The 24256-nt window shown below is 32.4% G+C and overlaps 2 protein-coding genes across 2 annotated transcripts; both read right to left on the reverse strand.

Annotated features, from left to right (window-relative positions):
• Window positions 1–785: 785 nt before the first annotated feature.
• Window positions 786–7474, reverse strand: LOC143044623 (galactoside alpha-(1,2)-fucosyltransferase 1-like). Its single transcript, XM_076216685.1, has 2 exons — window positions 6954–7474; window positions 786–1915 (listed from the first exon to the last, which is right to left on the reverse strand). The coding sequence occupies exons 1-2, from the start codon at window positions 6970–6972 to the stop codon at window positions 897–899; spliced, it is 1038 nt and encodes a 345-aa protein (XP_076072800.1). The 5' UTR covers window positions 6973–7474; the 3' UTR covers window positions 786–896.
• Window positions 7475–7991: 517 nt separating this feature from the next.
• LOC143044622 (uncharacterized) lies at window positions 7992–23886 on the reverse strand. The gene is made up of 10 exons (XM_076216684.1): window positions 23829–23886; window positions 23675–23724; window positions 23276–23403; window positions 22626–22768; window positions 21152–21274; window positions 15441–15554; window positions 14362–14514; window positions 13148–13356; window positions 10687–10842; window positions 7992–9751 (listed from the first exon to the last, which is right to left on the reverse strand). The coding sequence occupies exons 3-10, from the start codon at window positions 23395–23397 to the stop codon at window positions 9587–9589; spliced, it is 1185 nt and encodes a 394-aa protein (XP_076072799.1). The 5' UTR covers window positions 23398–23403; window positions 23675–23724; window positions 23829–23886; the 3' UTR covers window positions 7992–9586.
• Between the last annotated feature and the right edge of the window lie 370 nt (window positions 23887–24256).

Genomic DNA, 24256 nt, shown 5'->3' on the forward strand with positions numbered 1-24256 from the left:
TTACATGAAAAGAATATTTATGATATGTACAAGGTTTTGGTTTAACTTAACCGCTTCATTTGAAAACCTCTATATTTTGGCACAGGGTCATATAAAATTAACTTTTTGTCATTTCCTTATAAGTCTAATACATTTAGTATGCTATATTTACTTTTAATAATATCTTACACATTGAGACATTAAAAAGTGCAATTTGTTGTTGTTTGGGGATTTTTTAAGCCAAAATTTGAAATTTGAAATTGTTCTATTTCAACGTCACAACTCAGCAACCTAAGTTAAGATATAAAAAATGCCACATTTTCTATAATATATATCATATGGCATTGAAACTTTTTAAACTGTCTCATATTACTTGAAGCTTAAATCATGTAAAGTTTTATTGGGATTTGTCAAGTTTGGCCCTAATAGGCCCTAGACCACAATTATTGATCCCGCTTATTGTTTGTCCACGAATATATTAGTTCCCTTTAATTATAGTGTATATTTTCTTTCTTTTTTTCTTTCCCTTCCTCATACATTTCTTAGTTTTTTCTAAGGTGAAATGAAAGAAGAGAGCTGAAATAAACTTTTGGGTGTATTATTTTAACTGATTTTAATATGAAAAGAGTGGTTAGGCCAGGTGCAGAAAGGTTATATTTACAGTTGTCGGAACATCTCTTGACTTGCCGATAGGGGTATGGATGTGTATTGGCCAAATTTGTATGATGTATATATGCAATTTTTCTGAAAATTGGATGTATTTTTGGACTTGTACTGTACATAACAAACACACAAAAAAATGACAAAAAAAGGGATATTTGTTTTAATGCGACAAAACATTATAAAGAAATGATAGAGGAATTAATTGTGGTCTCTTGTCCGATGATTATTATAATTCATTTGTATTTTTTTATTTGCTAAGAAATTCCTATCCAATCAGTATAAAAGAAATCAGTGAAGTTCTTATTATATTGAGAACCAACAAATGTATTTGGTCTGGCAGGCCATTTATAATATAATGTCAATCCATTTGCTAACCATCCCATCCACCAACCGAATGTTCCAACGGATGTTATCACGTGATCACAATTTGAAAGAATCGTAAAATCTACTTCCGGTTTATTATTTGTCAGCAATTCAAACTTGTAACCTTTCAAGTCTTTGTTTGAAATGATATTCTTTGAAGTCCATTCTTTATCATTGGAAGCAATAATAAATAAAATGGTTTTATTAAATTTCGAATACATATAACTAACAGCATTGGTAAAATAATTTTTCGAAGCAACATTGTAACCGCGTTTAAACTTTTGAATCATATCACCGCGACGAACATGTATACCTACAGTTATAGCATCTGATTTTGAACGAAATCCGTGTTTTAATAGCAAATTCTTGATAACATTTTCTGAATAAGTCAGAAGATGACGCTTAAACACCAACACTTTTCTTAGCTTTTCTTCGTAACCATGAAAATATTTCCAAGAATGCAAATAATGTCCAAGTCTATAATCATGTGATGAGTTAAGGTTCCTGAATTTGCTGTCGTAAGCACAACATCCAAAATTTTCTGTTATAATCGGCATTCTATCACAAATATCCCTGTTTTTATGTTTTTGTATGTTCTTGTCATTGATATCAAATATTTTGTTAAAAAGTTCATTCTCTGTGATAACTAGTGTCATGTTATGGTGGAGGGCTATACCAAAAGCTGAAGCGAACTGGAATATTGCATTACCAATTCCACATGTTCCACATTCAAACATTGGACATATCTTATGTTTAATTTTAAATTGCTTCGGTTTCGGCATTAACATGTGTATCTGGTTTTCAGATGAAACATTTTCCTCTGTTATATAGTACAAATTGTATTCAAAAATTATAAAGAAAATTGCAGTAACTATGGATACCGCAATGCATCTACTACACCATCCATAACCTGAAATATATAAAACAAACATGTTCTCAAAAGCAGCAGAATATGCAATAAATTGATGACAAAAACTTAAAAATATTTCATAATTCAAATTTATTATTATCTGTTTAACAATTTTATAGGGTATTTATAATGATTTCCCAGCTTTAAAACATACACTGGTGTTGATATATATATATATAAAAAAAAGATGTGGTATAATACCGATGACGCAACTCTCCACAAGAGACCAAAATGACACAGAAATTAACAATTTAAGGTAACGGTACGGCCTTCAACAATGAGAAAAGCCCATACCACATAGTAAGCTATATAAAGCCCCGAAATGACAGTGTAAAACAATTAAAAGGAGAAAACTAACGGCCTAATTTATGTACGAAAAATTAACGAAAACCAAATACATGTATGTAACACATAAACAAACGACAACCACTGAATTACAGGCTCCTGACTTGGGACAGGCACACACATACAGAATATGGCGGGGTTAAATATGTTAGCGGGATCCCAATTCTTCACCTAACCTGGTACAGTGGTATAATAGTACAACATGCGAACGAACTATAAAAATCAGTTGAAAAAGGCTTAACTCATCAGACGGATAAAAATACAAGTGGACGTGGACAGGTACTTGTACATCCGAACAACAAAAAGACACAAAGTACAGATTTGAGAGTACTCGCAGTTAACTGACAGCTAGTTCAAAGCATCTAACAATTAATAAAAAAAAATCATGCATCTAATACTAAATTATCAATCCGTTCACATTCAACATCCAATGGATTTCGTGTGAAGACGTCAAAAACAGTCAGAGAAAACATGACCTTGTGCAATGCCAAAATACAGGTATCGACAGATTGTAGATCCATGAATGTGTAGATTTATACATACAAGTTATATTTTTAGTTGGCTTTTAATTAACTGATAACAAAATCAATATTCATACCAATAAAAACAGTATTTAATTATCTTGTAACGAAATTCCTGGCTTAATAATTTACCAGTAATACATAGATTACGTTCGTTAAAATAAAAAACGTCACAACAGACACGGGCATAGCGAACGAGCTGTGAAATATAAACACCGTAAGATGGTGCCAAAGGAACATCACCACCTAAAAATGGAAAATTAACAATTTGGGAACGAACAATTGTCCCTTTTGTCGTAACTTTTAGTGTGGAGCTTCCAGTTTAAGACCGAAATATCTAAATCTAGGAAAGGACAGTAAGTCCGTGCCCATAGGAATACCTACAACCTGTCGATAAATTGTGTTGCCGGAACGTACATAAATATTATCAAGGAGAAAGTTAACAGCTTCAATTATCTCATCGCACCTCCAGTAAATATATCATTCACATTTTATCTCATCGCACCTCCAGTAAATATATCATTCATATTTACCTTTCTCATTAGAGAAAAAAGCTTTAAACAAGTTGCAGTAAATATATTTGATTTCAGATTTACCTAACTACCATTAAATTAGATATAAAAACGTTTGTTTGATAAGATAGTGTGGAAGTGTAGTGAAAAGAGTAGAAAAATCAAAACTGTGTTTTACACTCCAAAAATAGTTAATTCCACTATGTTCATATACTTTATTACAATAGTTTATGATAAGCTCTTTGATAGTAGTTAACATGGTTAAGGAACTTGTTAAAAGCAATGAAATATTAGTTGTAGAACACTTACTAGAGGCCAAGATGAAACGATATTTAAAAGTTTTTGTGTGTAGTTTAGGTAACCAATACATCTAGAAGGGACCTTTAAATGTTTAGAAGCCTTAAGCTTTGGTGTGGTTATGATATGTTTGTTTACTATATGATGACTCTCCGTGGAGCGTATGGACTTGAATGTAGATGAATTTAAAATTTCATTCTTAAAAATGTCCATGTAGTATTTACATCATGCCACCACCACCACCATATTGTTGGCTGCTGTGTCGACCGGAACAAACACAAACCGCTTTGAAAGTTTTTGAGGTTTATTTCTTATTCTAGAAATAGGCGTATTATGTACTCTATTATTAACTTCTAAATTATTTTTAAAATGTGATATTCTATTATCTACAACATTCATACATTTATTTTAAAAAAGACTCAAGAGATCTTTTATCAGATTTTTCCCGTTTACACCATTTTTTACAAAACGAGGAACGGGCAGTTTTGGTGACTGGACGACACTTTTTCCGGTCTATTTTAGACGGAGGACGATATTTCGATCCTTTTTTAAAAAGTTTTTAACCTCTCTGTCCTGAACGACATTGAGGTCCTCTGTGATAACATGGCTATAGGGGTTATATCTAAACTTCGACGATTCACAGTTTCAAGTTAAGGGAGTATTATTTTCTACATACTCGTCTGATGTTACTGACTTACATGTATAATTAGAAATTTATCTTCTGCGGTTTTTTTTTTGTAAGTGTATGAAATAATAAGTGGTTCGATGTTATCAAAATAAGGAGGTATACAGTTTTGAACGGTAGAGTCATTAAATATACTAGATAATTTGATTAAATATAAAGCTCTGCTACAATGCAATATATTTAATTTTCAGAAAATAACGTTGTCGATCGTGTGAACAGCTTATGGTGGCAAAAAGCTGTAATTATTCTCTTACTCGTAATTATACATGTATATATAAGTCTGCCCGTCTGTCCTTACTCCTGTCCGTCCGTCGCAAGAACTGTTTGTCAAGAATTCCAAATCAATCTTTCCTATTATTTTGAATCAAGTTTCATGCATACTGCGTAAGGGAGCTACCCTCCTTTGATTTCGGTAAGGGGTGCTAGGATGAAAAAAGGCAGGATGAGACACTTTGCCAAAAACAAAGGCAGGGTGACAATTTATGTCAAAAAGGCAAGATGAATAAATAATAAAACAGGACCGAATAGAGGGGAAAATAAAAAGACAGAACAGAGATTACACCTTAAAAAAAAGATAGGACAAAAATGTTCATTCAATGGTGCATGCGTAGATTCTAAAGTTTCAATGGTTTAATCTCTGCGTAGATTCTACCGTGGACGTATTATGAAGAGACATTTGTGATCTTTGAGATAGGTAACTGGATTAAGAAAGTTAGTATGAAGGTTCAATTCGCTTTAAACGATACAGAAATATTTGACATTTTTTTGCGATTATTGACAATGAAGAGAATAGCTAACTATTCCAACTGTCTAGGCCACGAAAAGTACATTCATTCGTACCAGCTAAATTGACCAAACGGTTCCAGAAGTGAAGCACTTTATTTAAAGACTGTCTAATGACTGTTTTTTTTTAAGGACAGACTTTTTATTTGAACTCCCTTCTCTGGTTGATCTATATCTTATGCATGTATGTATAAAGCCGTCAAGATTGTTCGAGAATGCTCAAAGTTGGCCTTAAATCGATTTGGCTATGCTTATGTCTCTTTTGGTGTATAGCTTTTCAACGTAGTTGACGAACTTTATACATATTTGGCGATCCAGTATTCGGCTTTCAGCGTTATTGATGAATGTAAATCCAGAATAGCCTCCGACGCATGAAATTGATAACGTGTTTACAGAGTCCGGCAGATACTAGAGAAAACAAAGGCGAATGAGACATGTTAACCGACTGCACAAAAGTGCACAGATGTATTTTACATACAATTTTAATACAATTGTACATGTTTATTAAATAATTAAAATCATTGGTTCGTTGTTTCATCAACCAAGATTGCAAAAATGCTCATCTCGTCCTAAATATGCATGAAATCATTTGTCACTGAACGTAAACGATTTTTAAATAAAAAATGTAGTATCGTTCAAATATTTACCAAACTAAGGAAGCGTATTAGGTCCGAGACCACAATTATTTCGTAGCGCATTTCTTTTAGAACATAAAATGAAAATAAAAAAAGTCTCACCTGCGTTTTCTCAAAGAAACTTTTACAGTGTGTTGAACTACTTTTGGGACAAATTATATCAAAATCTTACGAACAATTCATCTGCTCTAACTCAATATATGGACAATTTTATGTTTAGGGCGTCTTGAATTCTTTTGACAGCTACCGAACTGCTAATTTTAAACTTTTTTTAGCTGGACCAAATCACTACTTTCCTTTAAAATTCTGGATGCAAATTTTTTACAGTGTAATTTCACCCATCAAAGTTTTAAAAGTACTTAGAAAAACCCAAAATTTCGAGATTTGAAATGTCAAAATATCGTCTTTGAAAAAAAAGTTTTATTTTTACTATGTCCCTAATACGCTTCCGTACCAAGCAATTATCGACATAAATAAATTATGTGCCGACTAGTTGGGATGTTTACATTTATTTGTTTTACAATAAAATATCAAAGAAAGAACCTCAAAATAGCTCCTTTTTCATGATATAACATGTATATCCTGAAGGGCAAGGGATGGTCGAATGAATAGAACAAATGACACTAATGAATACATATACACGTATAATTATTTAAGAACATTTAAGGAGGTAGACCTAGGTTAAGGGAAATAACTCTTAAAATCATCAGTACGTTTGTGTCAACCATTTTCAAAAATATATAGTTTGTGTCAACCATTTTCAAAAATATATTCTAAGCTTCTAGGTTACATAGATTATTTTCAATCTGTTTCAGGTAAATGCTTAAAATACATTGATGAACTTGACTTTTACAAACGCTTTACTGATTTAAAGAGTTATGTCCCTGAACCAAGGTCTACCCCCTTAATTTCAATTTGAATGTTTGTGTGTTTGCTCTAAAAGAAGCTTCATGGTGACAATTTCATGTTTGATTTCTACTTCCGGTATCAATATTAAAAGAGAGATGATATGAACCGTGATACAACTATCCATGGACGGCAATTGGCAAGGTTCAATATAAACAACACTGCTATTCAGCATTGACATTTTTAGCGTTGACAGGACATGATTTTATTAAAAGCAGAGAAAGCAGTATCCATTTTGGCTCATGACTATTTGACCAGATGATGTTATGTGTAATATTAAAGTTCAATAATAGACACCGGCAACGTACTAAGCATGTTCGGGTTAATAAACATAAAATAGAGTAAAAAACCTACCATTTTTTAAGATATTCATTACACATATTAGGTACCTATCCTTCTTATATTATTATATTATAGACCTGTTAAAAAGTTGTGTATTTCAAAGTTTGTTTATACAAGGAATTTACGTTTAAATATCTATTGTAAATACATCTATAATCATGTAAATGCTGGCTAAAATTTAAATGATTTTTCCATTGTAATAATTTTACTATGTCATTGGTAAATATGGTTTACTAAGTATTATTAAAAGTTAAAACCAATACATCTATAAATACAAATCCATAAGTAAAATTACGCAGTGTAGGTTAAAGTCTTATAGTAGGAGTTTAAATATAATGAATATTCATAAAAAGAGGATAATACAATTTTCCTTTAAGGCGAACTTTTTCAAAAATGTTTTACATGACCCTTATGTGCTCGAATATTTCAAATTGACTTCGAATAATTCAAATCGAATTTGAACAATTCAACATTTGAATTTGAATAATTTAAATGAGATAGGAAAAATTCAAACAAATTTGAATAAACCAAAATGTTCGAATTAATTCAAAATTAAAGAAGAAAAGGTAAAGAAGATGACTTATGATTTCCGGGACATAAACATAACAAAACCTCGTATTTTTCTAGTTCACTCCCTCAATCGAACATAGTACAGATGCAGTGAGGAATGTAAACTTTTATACTTACACAATCAGAAAGTATGGAGATGATAACCATTCGATAATAACGAGTATCACCCTAGTGCTGATTACAGAACCTTACTATCTTAAATGTTTTATTTTGCATCATATTTGGGAGATCCGCCCTTGACTCGAAATTTTGATTGTTAAATATATATCAAATTGAATGCTTGTAATGAAATTAAACATACTGTTTATTTGATCAGACCTGGCTTAAAGGGTCAATGATAGCTTTTGCCATAACGTTGCATCTGTCGTCGTTAACCGTCATTTATTAATCAAAAAAATTCCTCTGACACTACTGAACTAAATGGAATATTCATCTGCTAGTAGTTGGTTAAGATGCTCATGTATTCAGGTAAACAACACATGCTATTTAATAATTTTAATATTGAAATAAAAATAACCAAAAAAATCAATAATAGATCCCGTTCCTTGCAATACAGGTCCCGTTTGTTTAAATTCGTCGTTAAATACGAACTGAGGTTACGATAATCATTTTAATTTTCCCTTATAAACTGTAGGAGACAAATTTACAGCTACTCTTTTTCAATAGAGATTTGGGGCGTTTTCTTTTATATTATTACTAAATTACAAGATCTAAAAAAAAAAAGGATGTCAATTTGGAATTTAATGAAATGCGTTGAAATCTGAATATCACATGTGATGTGGTATCATAGATCATTACACACCTTCACACAGTTGATAAAATGAGTTCGGCTCTTTTAATATTCTAAAATTTTGAGAAATATTAATTTGACCCTTTTGACAAAATATAAAAAAAAATCAAAACACTTGGCCACACACTTTAGCGGGAAAAAAATGCATTGGATATATAGTAGTGTAGTTTGACAAACCTTTATTTTGATCATTAAGGATGTACTTGGGTGAGGGTTAAATGTTCGGACTCCTTGGTGTTTTTCCATACAATACAATGTAAAATATTTTGACCAATAACACCCATTTATTTTTTCATATAAGACTAAATAGCTCATGAAAGGTCATTTACCAAAATTTTAAAATATTCTTGATTTTCTTTCTTTTGTTTTGAGACCCAAATAATACCAATGCAAAAAAACTTAAGGTAAAAATTCGAGTCAGCCTTTTCCCGCCATATTTTAAATCTCAAATATCTAGAAAAGGAGGTCCATGACCTATCAATATATTTAGCTTATCTTTATCCTTAATTGATGCTCTACCGGCTTAAAGTATCAATTTTAATTTCCTAATTTCTTAATGTTTTAATTACCTTACCTCACCTAAGTACAAAAAAGTCATCCTTAAGAAGCTTCAAAGGAAAAAAAGATTAAAACGTTCATCTGACTTTTACAGAATTATCCCTGTAGCGTTATGTACCGTAGGATAAATGTATGTTTAGACCATATGACAAAAACCAATAAATATTTTATTCATCAATAGCCGAGAAGTTTTACACTCCCGCCTAGGAGTCTACTCCCGTATAAGACGAAGGTCAAACGCTACATGCATGATGTTCTGTTCTGTTCTGTACAGGTAGCTTCTTCTTCCGTTGTACACATTGTACGGAGCACTCCCACTTGGGATAAAGGACATTAACTTGTAAAATAAGTTAACTTCATAATATAACAGAAATATTGAAATCTTGAAATAACAATAAGAAAATAACACATATATAAACATGAAATCACATTGAATTGAAATCTTCTACATGTATCAATATTTCTTGGTGTTATCCGTTGAATTTTAATCCAAGTCATTTAAAAATCGAATGTCTTACAGATAATCTAGTTTCCATATGTTTTACAAAAAATGACAATTAATATAGGCATGATATTTAAAACTGATATGCACTGTAAAACAGTCAACAAGAGTACTCATATCAATACACAAACATTTACCAATATAAAACTGAGTCGAGTAAGCAACAGATGTTATCATTCTAGGAGCACACACCTAACAGTTGACCTACTCAATCGATGTTCCTTTTTAAAACAGTCCGTCTTCTATAATCTGACATAGCTTCTTGTAATCTTCCTCAGTATTGTAAATGTTTGCTGTAATTCGTAAATAGGTGTGTTCTCCAAATATTACAGGATAAATAGCAATTTTGTTTCTGATGATGTTATCCACGATCTTGTTTTGTTTGCCTTCCTAAAAAATAATATGTTTAATATTCCATTTAGAGTCAAGTTTTGGTATTGTGAGAAAATGTCATATTGTTTTCGTAAAGAAATACTGATAAATTTTGTCTACAGGGTTAGTGAAAATTTACGTTTATCTAAGATCATCTAGTAACAAGTAGTTATTATTGAACAAACTATTTTAAGAATCAAACAGAGAATATTAATGAATTCAGCGATGAACTACATGTAGTTCTTATGCCTGTTTGAAACATTTCCAGGGATAAGTTTACAAATATCATAATCGTAAATCCTCAAGAATTTGATACGATTTCTTGGGTACTTTTCCATACATGTTGGGATATAACACTTTTGATTCTGGTAAGGGTGAAGGTCTTATGGGATTAATTCTTGTCAGATTTTTATGAAACTTATATAGGTTTATATCAGACTTTATGTCTCTGACGAGTTCGTAAATCATTTTCTTTCAATACTTTTATTATAAGGAAATTGTATCGTTAGCGCTCTTATGTGTATAATTCTTGTCAGATGTGTTTTATATGAAACTTATATTGTAGGTTTATATCAGGAATTTATTCGACGAGTTTGAGAATCATTGCCCATTAATTATTTTTAAAAGAGTTATTCCCCTTGGAAATACTAGTTATATGAAACAGTGATTGCTCTCCTGTGTACAATTCTTGTCCGATTTATGATACTTGTATTATAGGTTTATATCAGCAATATCTTAGACGAATTTAAAAGTCCGAGCCGATCAATTATTTTTTTAAACAGTTATGTCCCTTTGAGATATTTGTGAACAATTTTAAAGAACAAGGAAAGTGTATTTTTTAATTATTCATCTTGTAGCTTCGATAAATGAAAATATGTGCAACGCGGGGGACATTGTTTTGTTTTTTTTTTTTTCTTTATTCTATAACCGAAGTTTTATTAAGATGTACATACGTCTGTCAATTGTTCTTTTTGTTGTGGTAGTTGAACAAGTCTCATAAATGGGGGCTCCATTGATTTCGGTATGTTTAAGGTGTTCGTTTTCCATGCAGAGGTTAACATACTTGCAGCTTTCTCTATCAATGGGGCTGCATAGTTGTGTATCTTTTCCTTTAAATATAAAATGAAATCATTAGTTAAAAAAGGCTTTCTTTTTCCTTTTTTGGAGAATTTGGATTTAAAAACGCGTGCATGACCTCTTTTTGATTCTTTCAAATTTATTCACAACTTGTAGAGGCATTGGATAATCAAGAGCTTGCTATACTATTCAAACATCTTTTTATAGGTGAAGATTGTATATGGAGTTCTGAATTGAATGAATCTTTATTGCATTAGCAACAAAATTGCTCTAGAGTAATACAAGGTAAATACATATATGTCAAATATGACAGAATACAGAGAACAATTAAATAAATTAAATAATGCAGAGATAACTTATAATAACATGAATAACATATTAACTGTTAATTTGCGATCTTAGTTTCCATGCATCTTTACGATAATTACATAGTTTTTTAGTTAAGGTTTTTGACCCAGCTTGTAACAGAAAAAAATAGCTTTCGTATATTTGGCCATGAACAATAATACTTTGGGAGAAAAAAAACATTTAAGTGTTCTATATGCAGGACAAATCAACACAAAAATGATATTCATCTTCAATATTATTCATTTTTACAACATCTACAAATACGATTGACTCTAAGAATATTGTAAAGCGACCTGTTTCTAAATATAATTTCAAGCTTCAACTACGTAGTTTTGTAAGTATATTGGTATTAAAATCATATTGTAAATAATTCTCCATACAAAAATCTAGTTTGAATCATTTATAGATAGACAGTTTTTCACAAGGATTAATAGTAGCATACCAGCTTTGATAATATTGACCGTTGATACGTGATTTAAGGTCAAATGACACATTTATGTGATCTTGGTTAATCCATATATAATTCAAACCTAAACTAAACAAAAGGTCTCTTACATTGGATGCCTAATTTGTTTTTGCCATTAGCTGCATCAATACATAAAAATTTATATACATCATACCCAATATTTGGTTGGTCCTTGATTAAATGCAACCAAAATTTAACAGTTCTATATTTTCTTGAAATACACATCGGGAAGTGCCCGAGTTCAACACATAAAAACAAAGTCAGTACAGTTTATCGACATAAACGATTATGAACATATTCTACTTCGTTGGCCCGATGAAATCCCCACACCTCGGACGCATAGTTCAGAACGGATCCAACCATACTATACTAAAACACTGTTGACTTGGACCAATGAATACTCTTTTCATCGAGTTGATTAAAGATGATAGAGCTCTAGCTCCTTGTTGTGCCTTTCTTTTTTGAGTTTGAACAAATTTACCATTGAAGTGTTTGTAGCAGCATACCTAGGTATACGTATGATTTGACGATTTCAAGTTCTTGGCCTTCGAAATAAAAATGGTCAGTTACGGGCTTTCAACCATTTCGAAATACAACACTCTTTGTTTTGTCCGTATTTACAGTTAAATTGCTTTTGACTACATTGTTTTTGTGTTGGTGTCAAATTATCGTTTATCTTTGTCTCCTTGTAATCAAATGCATATACATGTTTATCGCACCGCGAGTAAATTATCACGTTGTGATTTGTTTAACGCCGTCACGTGGTGACCCCCTATGAGACTGTATACAGGGCTGCGTTCAATATCGTAGCGGCTACGTAGCGCTACGTAGATTTTCACTATTGAACGTGTAGCTATATACTAGTTGTTACATAGATATAGATAGCAGCTACGTAGCGGCTACGTAGCTGCTACGATATTGAACTCAACCCGGGTTAGTAAATTTCATAGGGGGTTCATGACCCGTTAATGGTGACGTCATCTATTAATTTTGTTGTGTTTCGCTTTTTTTTCAACAGAATGCAGCAGAAAAATGTTGCGTGCGATAAATTCGTTATACGGTTAACTACTGACCCCCTAATGAATTTTACTAACCCTCTATGGATCCGTAGGGGGTCAATAGTGAACCATATAACTTATCATACACAACTGTATATATATATAACAAGTCTAAAAGGGTACAACACCAAAAGAACAATAAAACGAACATTATGTTACTAGATGTTTCGGATAACAGATATCCTTCCTCGGTAAGAGCACGATGTCAAATGAATCATGTCAATTCAAATTAAGACTCTATCAAAATCTTGAAATTTATACAATTTAAGCAACTTATAATATATAATGCAAACACGAACATGGTATGACCGTAATTATCCAATCAATAAACTCACCATGACTGACTAAAACGGTTTTGAGATATTAACCTTTCCTAATTTAATACATAAACAAAATAATAAAAAAAAGCAACAAAGCGAAAACTTTGAATCAAAATGTTAAGCAATTTATTATACATGTACTTACATAACCACCAATGTCTGAATAGAATTTAATAGCTTCCGGTACAACGCAGAAGACACTTGTATCACGTGTGCCCTGAGTATGGAACATATTGTGGAACCCCTCAAAATAACGAAATGATGTTACGAGCGGTTTCACCCAATCCTTGTGAATTTTCTTCATATAGAGAAATCCACATCCTCGCGGGCAGTAGAACCATTTGTGAAGATTTCCTGAAAGAAAAAACATACGGTATGTATCTAATGATTGGTCTTTTTTTTATTTGTTGTATAGCTTTAACCCTAAAAGAGGAACGAAAGATACCAGAAGGACAGTCAAACCTATAGATCGAAAACAAACTGACAACGCAATGGCTAAAAAATAAAAAGACAAATAAAAGTACACAAGACACAACATAGAAAACTAGACTAATCAACACGAGTTGTCGTGCTCCTAGCATTATTGTTACCTTTTGTAATATGTGATCGTTCTTCTTGTGATAAGTTAGCGCTTTCTGTTTAAGATCAATCTTTTTCATATAATTTTAATCATATTACATAATTGGTTTTCATACTCTCTCTTCTTTTTTTATTTGGAGTCTGATGTGAAATATAACTTTATTTTATCATTATTATTCAACTGATAATTGTTGTATACCAATGTCACTTTTAATTATTGATCATCAGAACCAAAAACGTGGGAACTTTGTTTACAGTTGAAAGATTTTTTACAGATCATATTTTAATTTTGGATGTAAAGCGTCTTCTGATTGGCTGACAGTGTTTTGTCTATCAGCTCATAAGCATAATTTTTATCACGTGACAGTGACGTCAACAACGTTTTTCATGATTTATCGCTGCTTAAAATTAAATCATAAGGAATGACTATAATATTGTTTCTGTCTATTCGAAATAACATCAAAAATGTGGTGCACACTTTAAAATAACCCGCCCGCTATGTTTCTTCATAGACGGAAAAAGATTACTTAAATGCATATGATAGTACTAAATAAAAAAAGTTTTACTAAAGTATAAAAATAGCTACACAAGACTTGTAAGGATCAAATATGAATATTTCAAGGTCGCGAAGGTCAAATTGCATACAATATAATATTCACGTCTTTTTCTTGAACAACATTACTGTATAATAACTGTTTAGTTTTTAAATTCAACTATTTAGGAAATTAAAAAAAAAATCGTTTTATTACCTTTATCTAAAAAGACTCTGTTATTATTTACCTGTATAAAAGTCTGCGTTAAGCTCTCGAAGATTCAGTGGAATTTGCCCAAGCGCATGAGCACCGTCTATAAGGCTGAGAACTCCATACTCCTTGCAGAGTGGAATCAATTTCTCTATTGGCAATCTTACAGAAAGTGGACTTGAAATATGTTCTATGTTATGAAACAAATAAAAAAATGTCAAATATTGTAATCACCAACTTGAAGGTTATCTAAAATCTATGAATTAATTTAACACATTAGATAGAATTATGACTGAATCAGCGTTTAAACGTCCAGTGGCAAATATCACATGCATATCAGGAATATAGCAATGTCATATAACGACATATATGTGCAATGTTAAACATTATGAGGCGACTGGACGACTACATGATTAATTGTAAACTGCTTTGTTGGGTTGTCAACTTGATGTCTTATTGACGTATTCTCAACATTGACTTTCAATCTCAATTATCCGTCTTATTAATGGTGTCAGACCACCAATTAAAAATCCCTATCTGTTCAACCAAATTTTGCAATTTTCACACCTTTCTAAATATTTTACCTTAAGTTTAACTTCATAGAAACCAGGTATATCCTTAATTGTACATGTATCAGCTTTCTACATGCCAATTTTCACCATACCTAAAAACTTAAAGCCTTCTAACAAAATAACTGACCTTCAAACAGAGGTACCCCAAAACAAAAACCTGGTTTTCTGGAAATCTAAAATTAGTATACTATGGAGCGCATTAATCCTCAATTTTTAATGCAAACTCATAGACAAGTAAATTTTGGCTTAAAATGATCTAGATATATTTCTCTTTCACCAAAAGTTTCATTTCTGCAAATTTGTTGGTTAGTTTAAGTAAACAAGGACATTAAAAGCACTATTTTGTGTCAGAGTAGGGCTACTTTTACATAGTACGTTCTAAATTGGAGGGAGTAATTGGTGGTCTGACACCTAAAATATATATATATCGTTTTAACCAAATGCAACATTTATGTACAGACATCTTTTGAAAATTTTCTTTGTTTTAAACTCTATTACACTTGTTCAAGCAATACAGAACTTATTCTTCTCATAATTGTCTTACCTATTATAGCAATTTTTACATTTTTGTTCTTGCTAAAATAACTTCTAAAAGCCTCAATTACGTCGTTCTCGCTTTTAATGGGGAATTCAAATGAAAGAGCGTGTGTTTTGACACCTGCAAATAAAAGTATAAAGATGTATTTAACAAGTGAAGCTGCGAGCTACAGTAACTGCTCACAGATGATACCATAACTCCTCGGTTTACAGGAAGTTGTTGAGAGATGAATCTTAAAACGCATAAAACGGTATAGCTGACTTATACATTTGTATCAAACCTTGAACACCGTCAATTATTCTTTTCCGATCATTTTTCTCGATAAACCGAGGGTGAACGAGCAGATTGTTACACCGATATTAAATTGTTACCCTTTCGAAGGCTCACAATCTACGGTTTCATCATGTAAGCTATGTGTTATTATGGCACCCTCAACGGAGTTGGGGTGACATATTGTTATTCATCGTTTCTTTTTTTTCTTATTATGTCACCCGATCGACAATGTCGGGTGACATATTGCTTTTCCTCTGTTTCTTTGTTATTATTATTATTCTTCCAACTATTTTGTCCGCCACTTTTCTCGGAGCCAATGGAACCAATCTTAATGATAGTTAAGTATAATAGGGAACACAAAATTCCGGGTTGCAGTAGGGTCTAAGACCATAAAAAATGGCTGCCGTTTCCATGGAAACGGAACAATTGTGAAAAATTCCACTTTTTGGTTTTTGTGAATAATTTGGAGATGCTTAAACTCAGAATCATTATATTTTTATACAATGAAGGTGCCACCCATATACTGGTTTTGGATGATTTTGGCAATCATTGGAACTACTATGTTGCCATGGAAACTACACCAAAAATTTCAAAATTATGAAAATGCTCCAAATTTTTTGAAACTTTAGCATAACGATGAGCAACTTTGGTTGATGTGGAATTTGGCGTTGGAATTTCCAAAATGTCTGCCGTTTCCATGGAAACAATGCAAAAAGGTCAAAATGCTCCAAAAACTTCCGGGTTTGGTGAATAACTTTGGTATGCTTGAACTTAAAATCATCAAATTTTAATGCAATATAGTTGTCCACTATATCCAGGTTTTGAATGATTTTGACAATCATTGGAACTACTATGTTACCATGGATACAGGATCAAATATTTCAAAAATTTCAAAATGCTCCAAAATTAATGAAACTTAATATGATTGTTGACTGTCAAGACTGCATCAGACTTTTGAAGTTGGAATTTTCAAAATGGCCACCGTTGCCATGGAAACTGCAAAAATGTCAAATATTTTCGAAATGCTCCAAACTTAATCAAACTTAATATTATCGTTAGCTGGCATGTATAGATGAGATTTTTTACTTTGGAATTTTCAAAATGGCTGCCGTTGCCATGGAAACAGCAGAAATATGAAACTTTTTACAATGGTCTAAATGTACTGAAAATTTATAGAAAGATATATTGCAATTCATAGATCTGCATTCACTGTTAAATTGTTTTGAAATGGCTGCTGCTTAGTGGCAATGGGGGAAGGGTGACATCCGCTATTGCTTGCAATGGCAATTCTAGTTATGGCACCCTCAACGGAGTTGGGGTGACGTATTGTTATTGTACGTTTCTTTTTTTCCTTATTTTTATTATTCTTCTTCAACACTTTTTGTCCACACAGTTTCTCGGAATTGTATGGACCAATGTTGATGGAACTATACCATAATGTGGACCAGCATATGAAGTTGTGCACCTGACTTTGGAATGGTCAAGATGGCTGCCGTTTCCATGGAAACTGCAAAAATCCGAAAATATTCAAAGTGTTCCAAACTGGAAGAAACTCCACAGGAATGGTAACTGGCATGAGATGATTTCCAGTTTGACTTTGGAATTTTCAAAATGGCTGCCGTTACCATGGAAACAGCTAAAATATCAAAAATTCTAACTCTTTCATTATAACATCCAGCTGGATGAAACTTTATGAAAATGTGACCCAGTATGCCAAGATGTCAAAACAATATTTGGATAGTTCAAAATGGCCGCCGTTGTCATGGAAAGTAGGGACAAGTTTTGCATTGACCCTATGGAAAAATGCATAAAATCAGCATTTTCGCAGAGAATAGTGCAGCAAAGTAAATGAAACTGTATTGATATATAACATGACATGTGGCAATGAGATGTCTGCTTTTAGAAATTTGGAATTATCTACTGTAACCATGGTTGCAGCACAAATGTTCAAAATTTCCAAAAAAAATAAAGTGCTGCAAACTTGATGAAACTTGACAGAAATAGTGGCTGACATGTGCGGAGTTGCATTTTGAAGTTGGAATTTCCAAAATGGCCGCCGTAACCATGGAAACAGCAAAATTGTCCAAAATTTCAAAATGCTCCAAACTTAATGAAATTTTACAAAAATGATGACTTTGCAGGTGTAGATGCACTCTTTGACTTTGGAATTTTCAAAATGGCTGCCGCTCGCCTGGCAATGGGGGGACGAGGGTGCCATCCGTTATTGCTAGCAATTACAAATCTAGTTAAGTCACCAAAACGGAGTTTTTGGCGACTTATTGTTTTTGTATCGTTTCTTATTATTATTATTCTTATTCTTCTCTTTCTGACCCCTTAAACTGTCCTACCATTTTTTGGGAAGCAGTACAGGATGGAAAATTTATATTTATTCTGGGTATAGGTCTGCATCATGGGGGTTGCAGAACCCAATGTCCATGATACCAGGGTGTCATCTTGGCATAATTAGGGGGGCTCAAAGATGGGTGGGGTCAATTTTTTTTTGCATTTCATCAATTCTCTGCTGTAAATAGAGTAGATGGTATTATATTTTCTTTCATGAATATTTAGAGACACATGTCAGCTTCAACTTGGAACTAATTTTATTTCAGTCGGGGGTCTCCTTGGCATAATTTTAGGGGGGTGAATTTTTATGGAACATTCCAGAACATCAATGTCAAATTAGTTCTAGAGACATTAAATGGTACATGATTGTATATAATTATGGAGGGAACACATTACAGTGGGGGTTGGACTTTGGAATATTCAAAATGGCCCCCGTTACCATGGAAACAGCAAAAATATGAAAAACTTCAAAATGCTTCAAAATTATTGAAACTTATAGCAAATGTTGCCTAATGTATGTAGACTAAACGTTTGAGTTTCGAATTTTCAAAATGGCCGCCGTTGCCATGGAAACAGCAAAAATGTCCAAAAATTTCAAAATGCTGAAACTTAAAACAAATGTTGCTTACCATATGTAGACATTACTTTTGACCTCAAAATTTCCAAAATGGCCGCCGTAACCATGGAAACGGCAAAAATGTTAAAATATCAAAATCCATTCGATTTAATGAAACTTTACACATAGGTAATTTGGCATCATTGATACCGCAGAACAAACGATTTGGGGTCCGTTTTGGTGACTTTTGTGTTAGCATCCTAACACAGGATTACTTGTTATTTTTATTTTTCTTCCACACATTTTGTCCGCGCGAGTTCTCAGAATTGAACGGACCAATGTTTATGGAACTCAACTATAATGAGGAACCCCATTTGAAGTTGTGCACCTTGCTATGGAATGGTAAAAGATGGCCGCCGTTTCCATGGAAACAGCACAAATGCGAAAAAAATCAAAGTGTTCCAAACTGGAAGAAACTCTACAGGAATGTTAACTGGCACGTGCTGATTTCCAGTTTGACTTTGGAATTTTCAAAATGGCTGCCGTTACCATGGAAACAGCTAAAATATCAAAAATTCGAACTCTTTCGTTATAAGATCCAACTGGATGAAACTTTATGAAAATGTTCTCCAGTATGCCAAGGTGTCAAGACAATATTTGGATAGTTCAAAATGGCCGCCGTTGTCATGGAAACAGGGTCCAAGTTTTGCATTGACCCTATGGAAAAATGCATAAAATCAGCATTTTCTCAGAGAGTAGTGCACCAAAGTAAATGAAACTGTATTGATATATAACATGACATGTGGCAATGAGATGTACGCTTTTAGAATTTTGGAATTATCTACTGTAACCATGGTTGCAGCACAAATGTTCAAAATTTCCAAAAAAAATTAAGTACTGCAAACTGGATGAAACTTTACAAGAATAGTGACTGGCATGTGCGGAGTTGCATTTTGAAGTTGGAATTTCCAAAATGGCCGCCGTAACCATGGAAACAGCAAAATTGTTCAAAATTTCAAAATGCTCCAAATTTACTCAATGAAATTTTGCAAAAATGATAATTTGCAAGTGTAGATGCACTCTTTGACTTTGGAATTTCCAAAATGGCTGCCGCTCGCCTGGCAATGGGGGGACGAGGGTGCCATCCGTTATTGCTAGCAATTACAAATCTAGTTTAATTTATTATTGATTAAATTTCAAATTCAAAAAAAATTATGACGTCATGTACATTATTACAGACTAGGGGAATAGCTCTGATAGCATGGATGGAGGCGATTACATACGGACATATAAAAACACATCAGCTTCCATTTCTACATTTTAATCAGACAAAGATGACGCCACAAACAAAAATACAAATTACTGACAAAAGGGGAACAACTTTCTCTTCAAACAGAAACATAGTTTGACCATACATACTGATATACAACAACATAACAACCATCCAAATTTTAAATAAAGCGCACAATTGAGCGCGTGTCTTCGTGAAAGGTAATAGAGTAACTATGCATAATATATATAGAATAATAGGTAGTTTCGTTTTTGATACTGACTATATCATGTGGAATATCTAGACGAGCCCGTTATAGTCAGTATCAAAAACGAAACTGTTTATTGGTTATTATGACGTCACATAATGTATTGCATAATATTTTCAGTGATACAGCAATTACATTACGTTGATACTCGAAAATAATAGGCAGTAAAATCAAAGAGAAAATATACGAATTACCGATAAAGTAAGGGTATTTTACATATTTTGACCAGCTCTTCAGACGAGTAATGTAATGCACATGTGTATCATCTTTGGCCGTGCAACCTTATATTCTGAATGCTAAGCATGCTCTTTACTCGAGTATTGTATTGCACATGTGTATGATCTTAATATTTACCGTGTAACAAATACTAGTATACCTTTACACTCTGAATGTTTTACGTGCTCTTCACACGTGTATTGTACATATATTGCACATGTGTTTGAACTTTTACCATCTGACAAATACTATATCTTTACACACTGAATGTTTAACATGCTCTTTACACGTGTATTGTATTGCACATATGTGTGAACTTTTAGCGGGTTACAAATACTATAACTTTACACTCTGAATGGTTAACAAGCTCTTCACACGTGTATTGTCTTGCACATGTGTATAAACTTTGACCGTGTAACAAATACTATACCTTTACACTCTGAATGTTTTACATGTTCTTCAGAAGTGTATTGTATTGCACATGTGTATGATCTTTGACCGTATAACAAATACTATACCTTTACACTCTGAATGTTTTACATGTTCTTCAGAAGTGTATTGTATTGCACATGTGTATGATCTTTGACCGTATAACAAATACTATACCTTTACACTCTGAATGTTTTACGTGCTCTTCGCACGTGTATAGTACATGTATTGCACATGTGTATGAACTTTTATAGTCTGACAAATACTATATCTTTACACTCTGAATGTTTAACATGTTCTTTACATGTGTTTTTTTATTGCCGACACGTGTGTGAACTTTCACAATATTACAAATACTATACCTTTACACTCTGAATGTTTTACAAGTTCTTCACAAGTGTATTGTATTGCACAGTACGCCATATCAGTGTACAGAATAATGTCATCTGGATTCAGCCTTAACGACTTCAGTACAGTGTTGACACCTAAGTAAAAAAAATAGTTATCCTAGAAACTCTTCATACTTTTATTCATTATATGCAATCTTATAATGTCTTCAAACATGTGTAAATAGGCATTACATAAGATAATGTCTTCCTCTTCTATTTCTGAAGATGATAGAATGAAATTCAAAACAGTGTAGCTGTGGCCATTTATTCACACATTAAAACCATCCATTGACTGGGACAATTTAGGTGAACGTTTGTATGTAACGACCAATGCTCACTATGTAATTTTTAAAGACATTTAAACTATGGGGTCACCAAAGGTTCTCAACACCTAAATAAAGTAATTCGAAAAATTAATCATAGATAACACGATATTTTGATTTATATCAATTATATAAATCAAAACACAAAAGTTATTCCTGATTAATTTTTCGAATTATTTTATAATTAAAAGCGTTAAGAAACCTTTGGTGACCCCACAGTTTAAATGTCTATCGTAGGTACGTCGTGAACAGTGGTCGTTACAGACAAACGTTCACGTAAATTGTCCCAGTCAATGGATGATTTTAATGTGTCAATCAATGGCCACAGCTACACTGTTTTGAATTTCATTCTATCTTGACTTATCAGCCAGAAGTTTCGAAATTCAAAGCAGCTTCAAATTGTGTCGAGCGACTGCTATGTTACAATATCTGTATGTCGAAATTCAGATAAGATATGTTTATCGTACCTATTTGGTCTGTGTGTGCAATCTCATAAGCAACTCCCTTTGCTGATGACTTTACAGTAATACTAGTATATTAACTTCTAGAAGTCTGATGGATTTAATTTTGTGTCGTTGGCTTGCTATCTCAACGTTGGCGTCTCTTTTTTTTCGCAAGAAAAAGCACGCTTATCAGGCTTTTTTGTGTGTGTATGGATACAAATATGACAAAATATGAAACTCTCAGTCGCTAAGAAGGTTCACATTGCGGCTCTCGACTAATATTTCACGCTGTCAATGCATGTGCAGAAACCCCAACAAATTACGCATAGTATGTAAATTGTGCTATTCATGTTTTTTTTCCTCCTCAAGTATTATGGATTTACGTTTGACAAGACTTTTATAGTACTGCTGGTCCTCAAATTTTGACATGTTTATCTATTGTGTCTGTTTGTTTTGTTTTGAACATAGCTGTCAATAAAGTGAAATTCTATGCAACTGTCATACTGTGAAAAGTTTATTTTCTATGTAAGGCAATGCTGGTACATTGTTAGGAATTAATATGACAATTGGTTTCCATCCGTTTAAAGTGTTTGGATTGTTTGATTTTGACATTTGATTAGTCTGAGATACTTTCTGTTTTGAATTTGTCTTGGAGTTCTTTGTTTTTATTTTACTTATTACCTGTTGTTGTGTTCTGTACAAAAACAAAATCGTCTGAGTCTGCTTTGACAAACCCAGCTAATGCCGTTGTCGCCTCTTCAAGTTTTTTGGACTCTGTTTTATTACCCCACAAATCAGGTAATTCATACATGTCATCCATAAGCCTGAAACTCGACAACAAAAACCATGTACAGTACCACTCAAGTATTTAAGATTTTCTATATAATATAACTTCACAAATCATGCAGATTGTAACAGTACTTTGCGCATTTAAAGATTTCTTCGATATTTCTATTTAATAAAAGTAGCGATAATGCTCAAGTTATCGTAAAGATGTGACTTTCAGATTAACAAAACAAGATTTTTCCATTCCTGGAATTTAATATTTTTTTATTTTTGATTCTTCGAATTTTGTCTCATGAACGATCTTTACAAGTACGTTCCATGTTAGCATGAGGTACCGACACAAGGGGGTTATACTACTCAAGTAAAATATTGCTTTCTATAAATCTATTTTACATCAAATTTGATGTGATTAAATACTTTGCATGGTTTAAACAAATTAAATGCTTGGTTTTTGTTTTATAATTAACGGACAGAAAAGTATTAAACAAGCTTAAATACTTTGCTAGTTTCCATTCAGGCAACGAAACTTTGTTTAAAAAAATCACCTCCTTTGGGCCTCCTGAACTTGTTTCGGCACTGCACCAAATGCTCCATGATTCACAAAAGTTATACCTTCTTTTAAAGTGAAACCTTTTTCACGCATTTCTTTTCCGAATGAAAGATTCATTTTTTTCTGAAGAAAAAATTGAAGAAAAAAAGGAAAATTTAATGTAGTGTTAACCTTATGTGTATTGATTAATGATAATCTATTCAGTAGGTAGAAACCCAAGTGTATTTAAATATAGACAAACAAAAGGATCAATATAAGACAATCGTAAATTATTGTAAAATTCAATATAAAAATAAAAAGATGGGGTGAGTTTGCGTTATATGTTATCACTTAGTGTGTCTGCATAAACGAAAATATATGACACTATAACAAGAGTTATATATAAGATAGTTACCTGTGTGGTGATTTGTGATAAACTGCTGCATGTGCATAAAATTTGTTTTTCTAAAAAAATAAAACATTTCAAATGAACAAAAATCATCTTGAAATAATATATCACTCTCGGATTATTTAACCGATAAAAAACATACAATATTGAAAAACTTTACCTTTATTATATTTCGTATAAAGTGCAGATTGTGTAGAATTACCTTGAACTTTTAAACTACCTTGGGTTTAGATGCCTGTTAAATTTACTATCTAGATTTTTTTCTTATCATGTATTTGCAAATATAGTGTAATTTCGTCCCATACCTATTTCGTACCATAACAAAAATAAATGTCGTACCAATTCATAGTATACCAATTTAGTTTGGTTATATATGGCATAATTAAATACATGATATTCTATATCATATGAAGACTTGTATGGATGTCGTATCAAGTAGAAATCTTAAATGTGCATGTATACCCATTTATACCATATATACGATTTTACGTGTAGTTATAATTCTTCCATTTGACCGCCTCATTGTATGCAATTTCGTTTCACATAGACAACCGATGTTTTACGCATTATATTACGTTATGTTTGTAA

Source organism: Mytilus galloprovincialis, chromosome 9 (genome assembly GCF_965363235.1).
Source record: "Mytilus galloprovincialis chromosome 9, xbMytGall1.hap1.1, whole genome shotgun sequence".
Classification (NCBI taxonomy): Eukaryota; Metazoa; Mollusca; class Bivalvia; order Mytilida; family Mytilidae; genus Mytilus; species Mytilus galloprovincialis.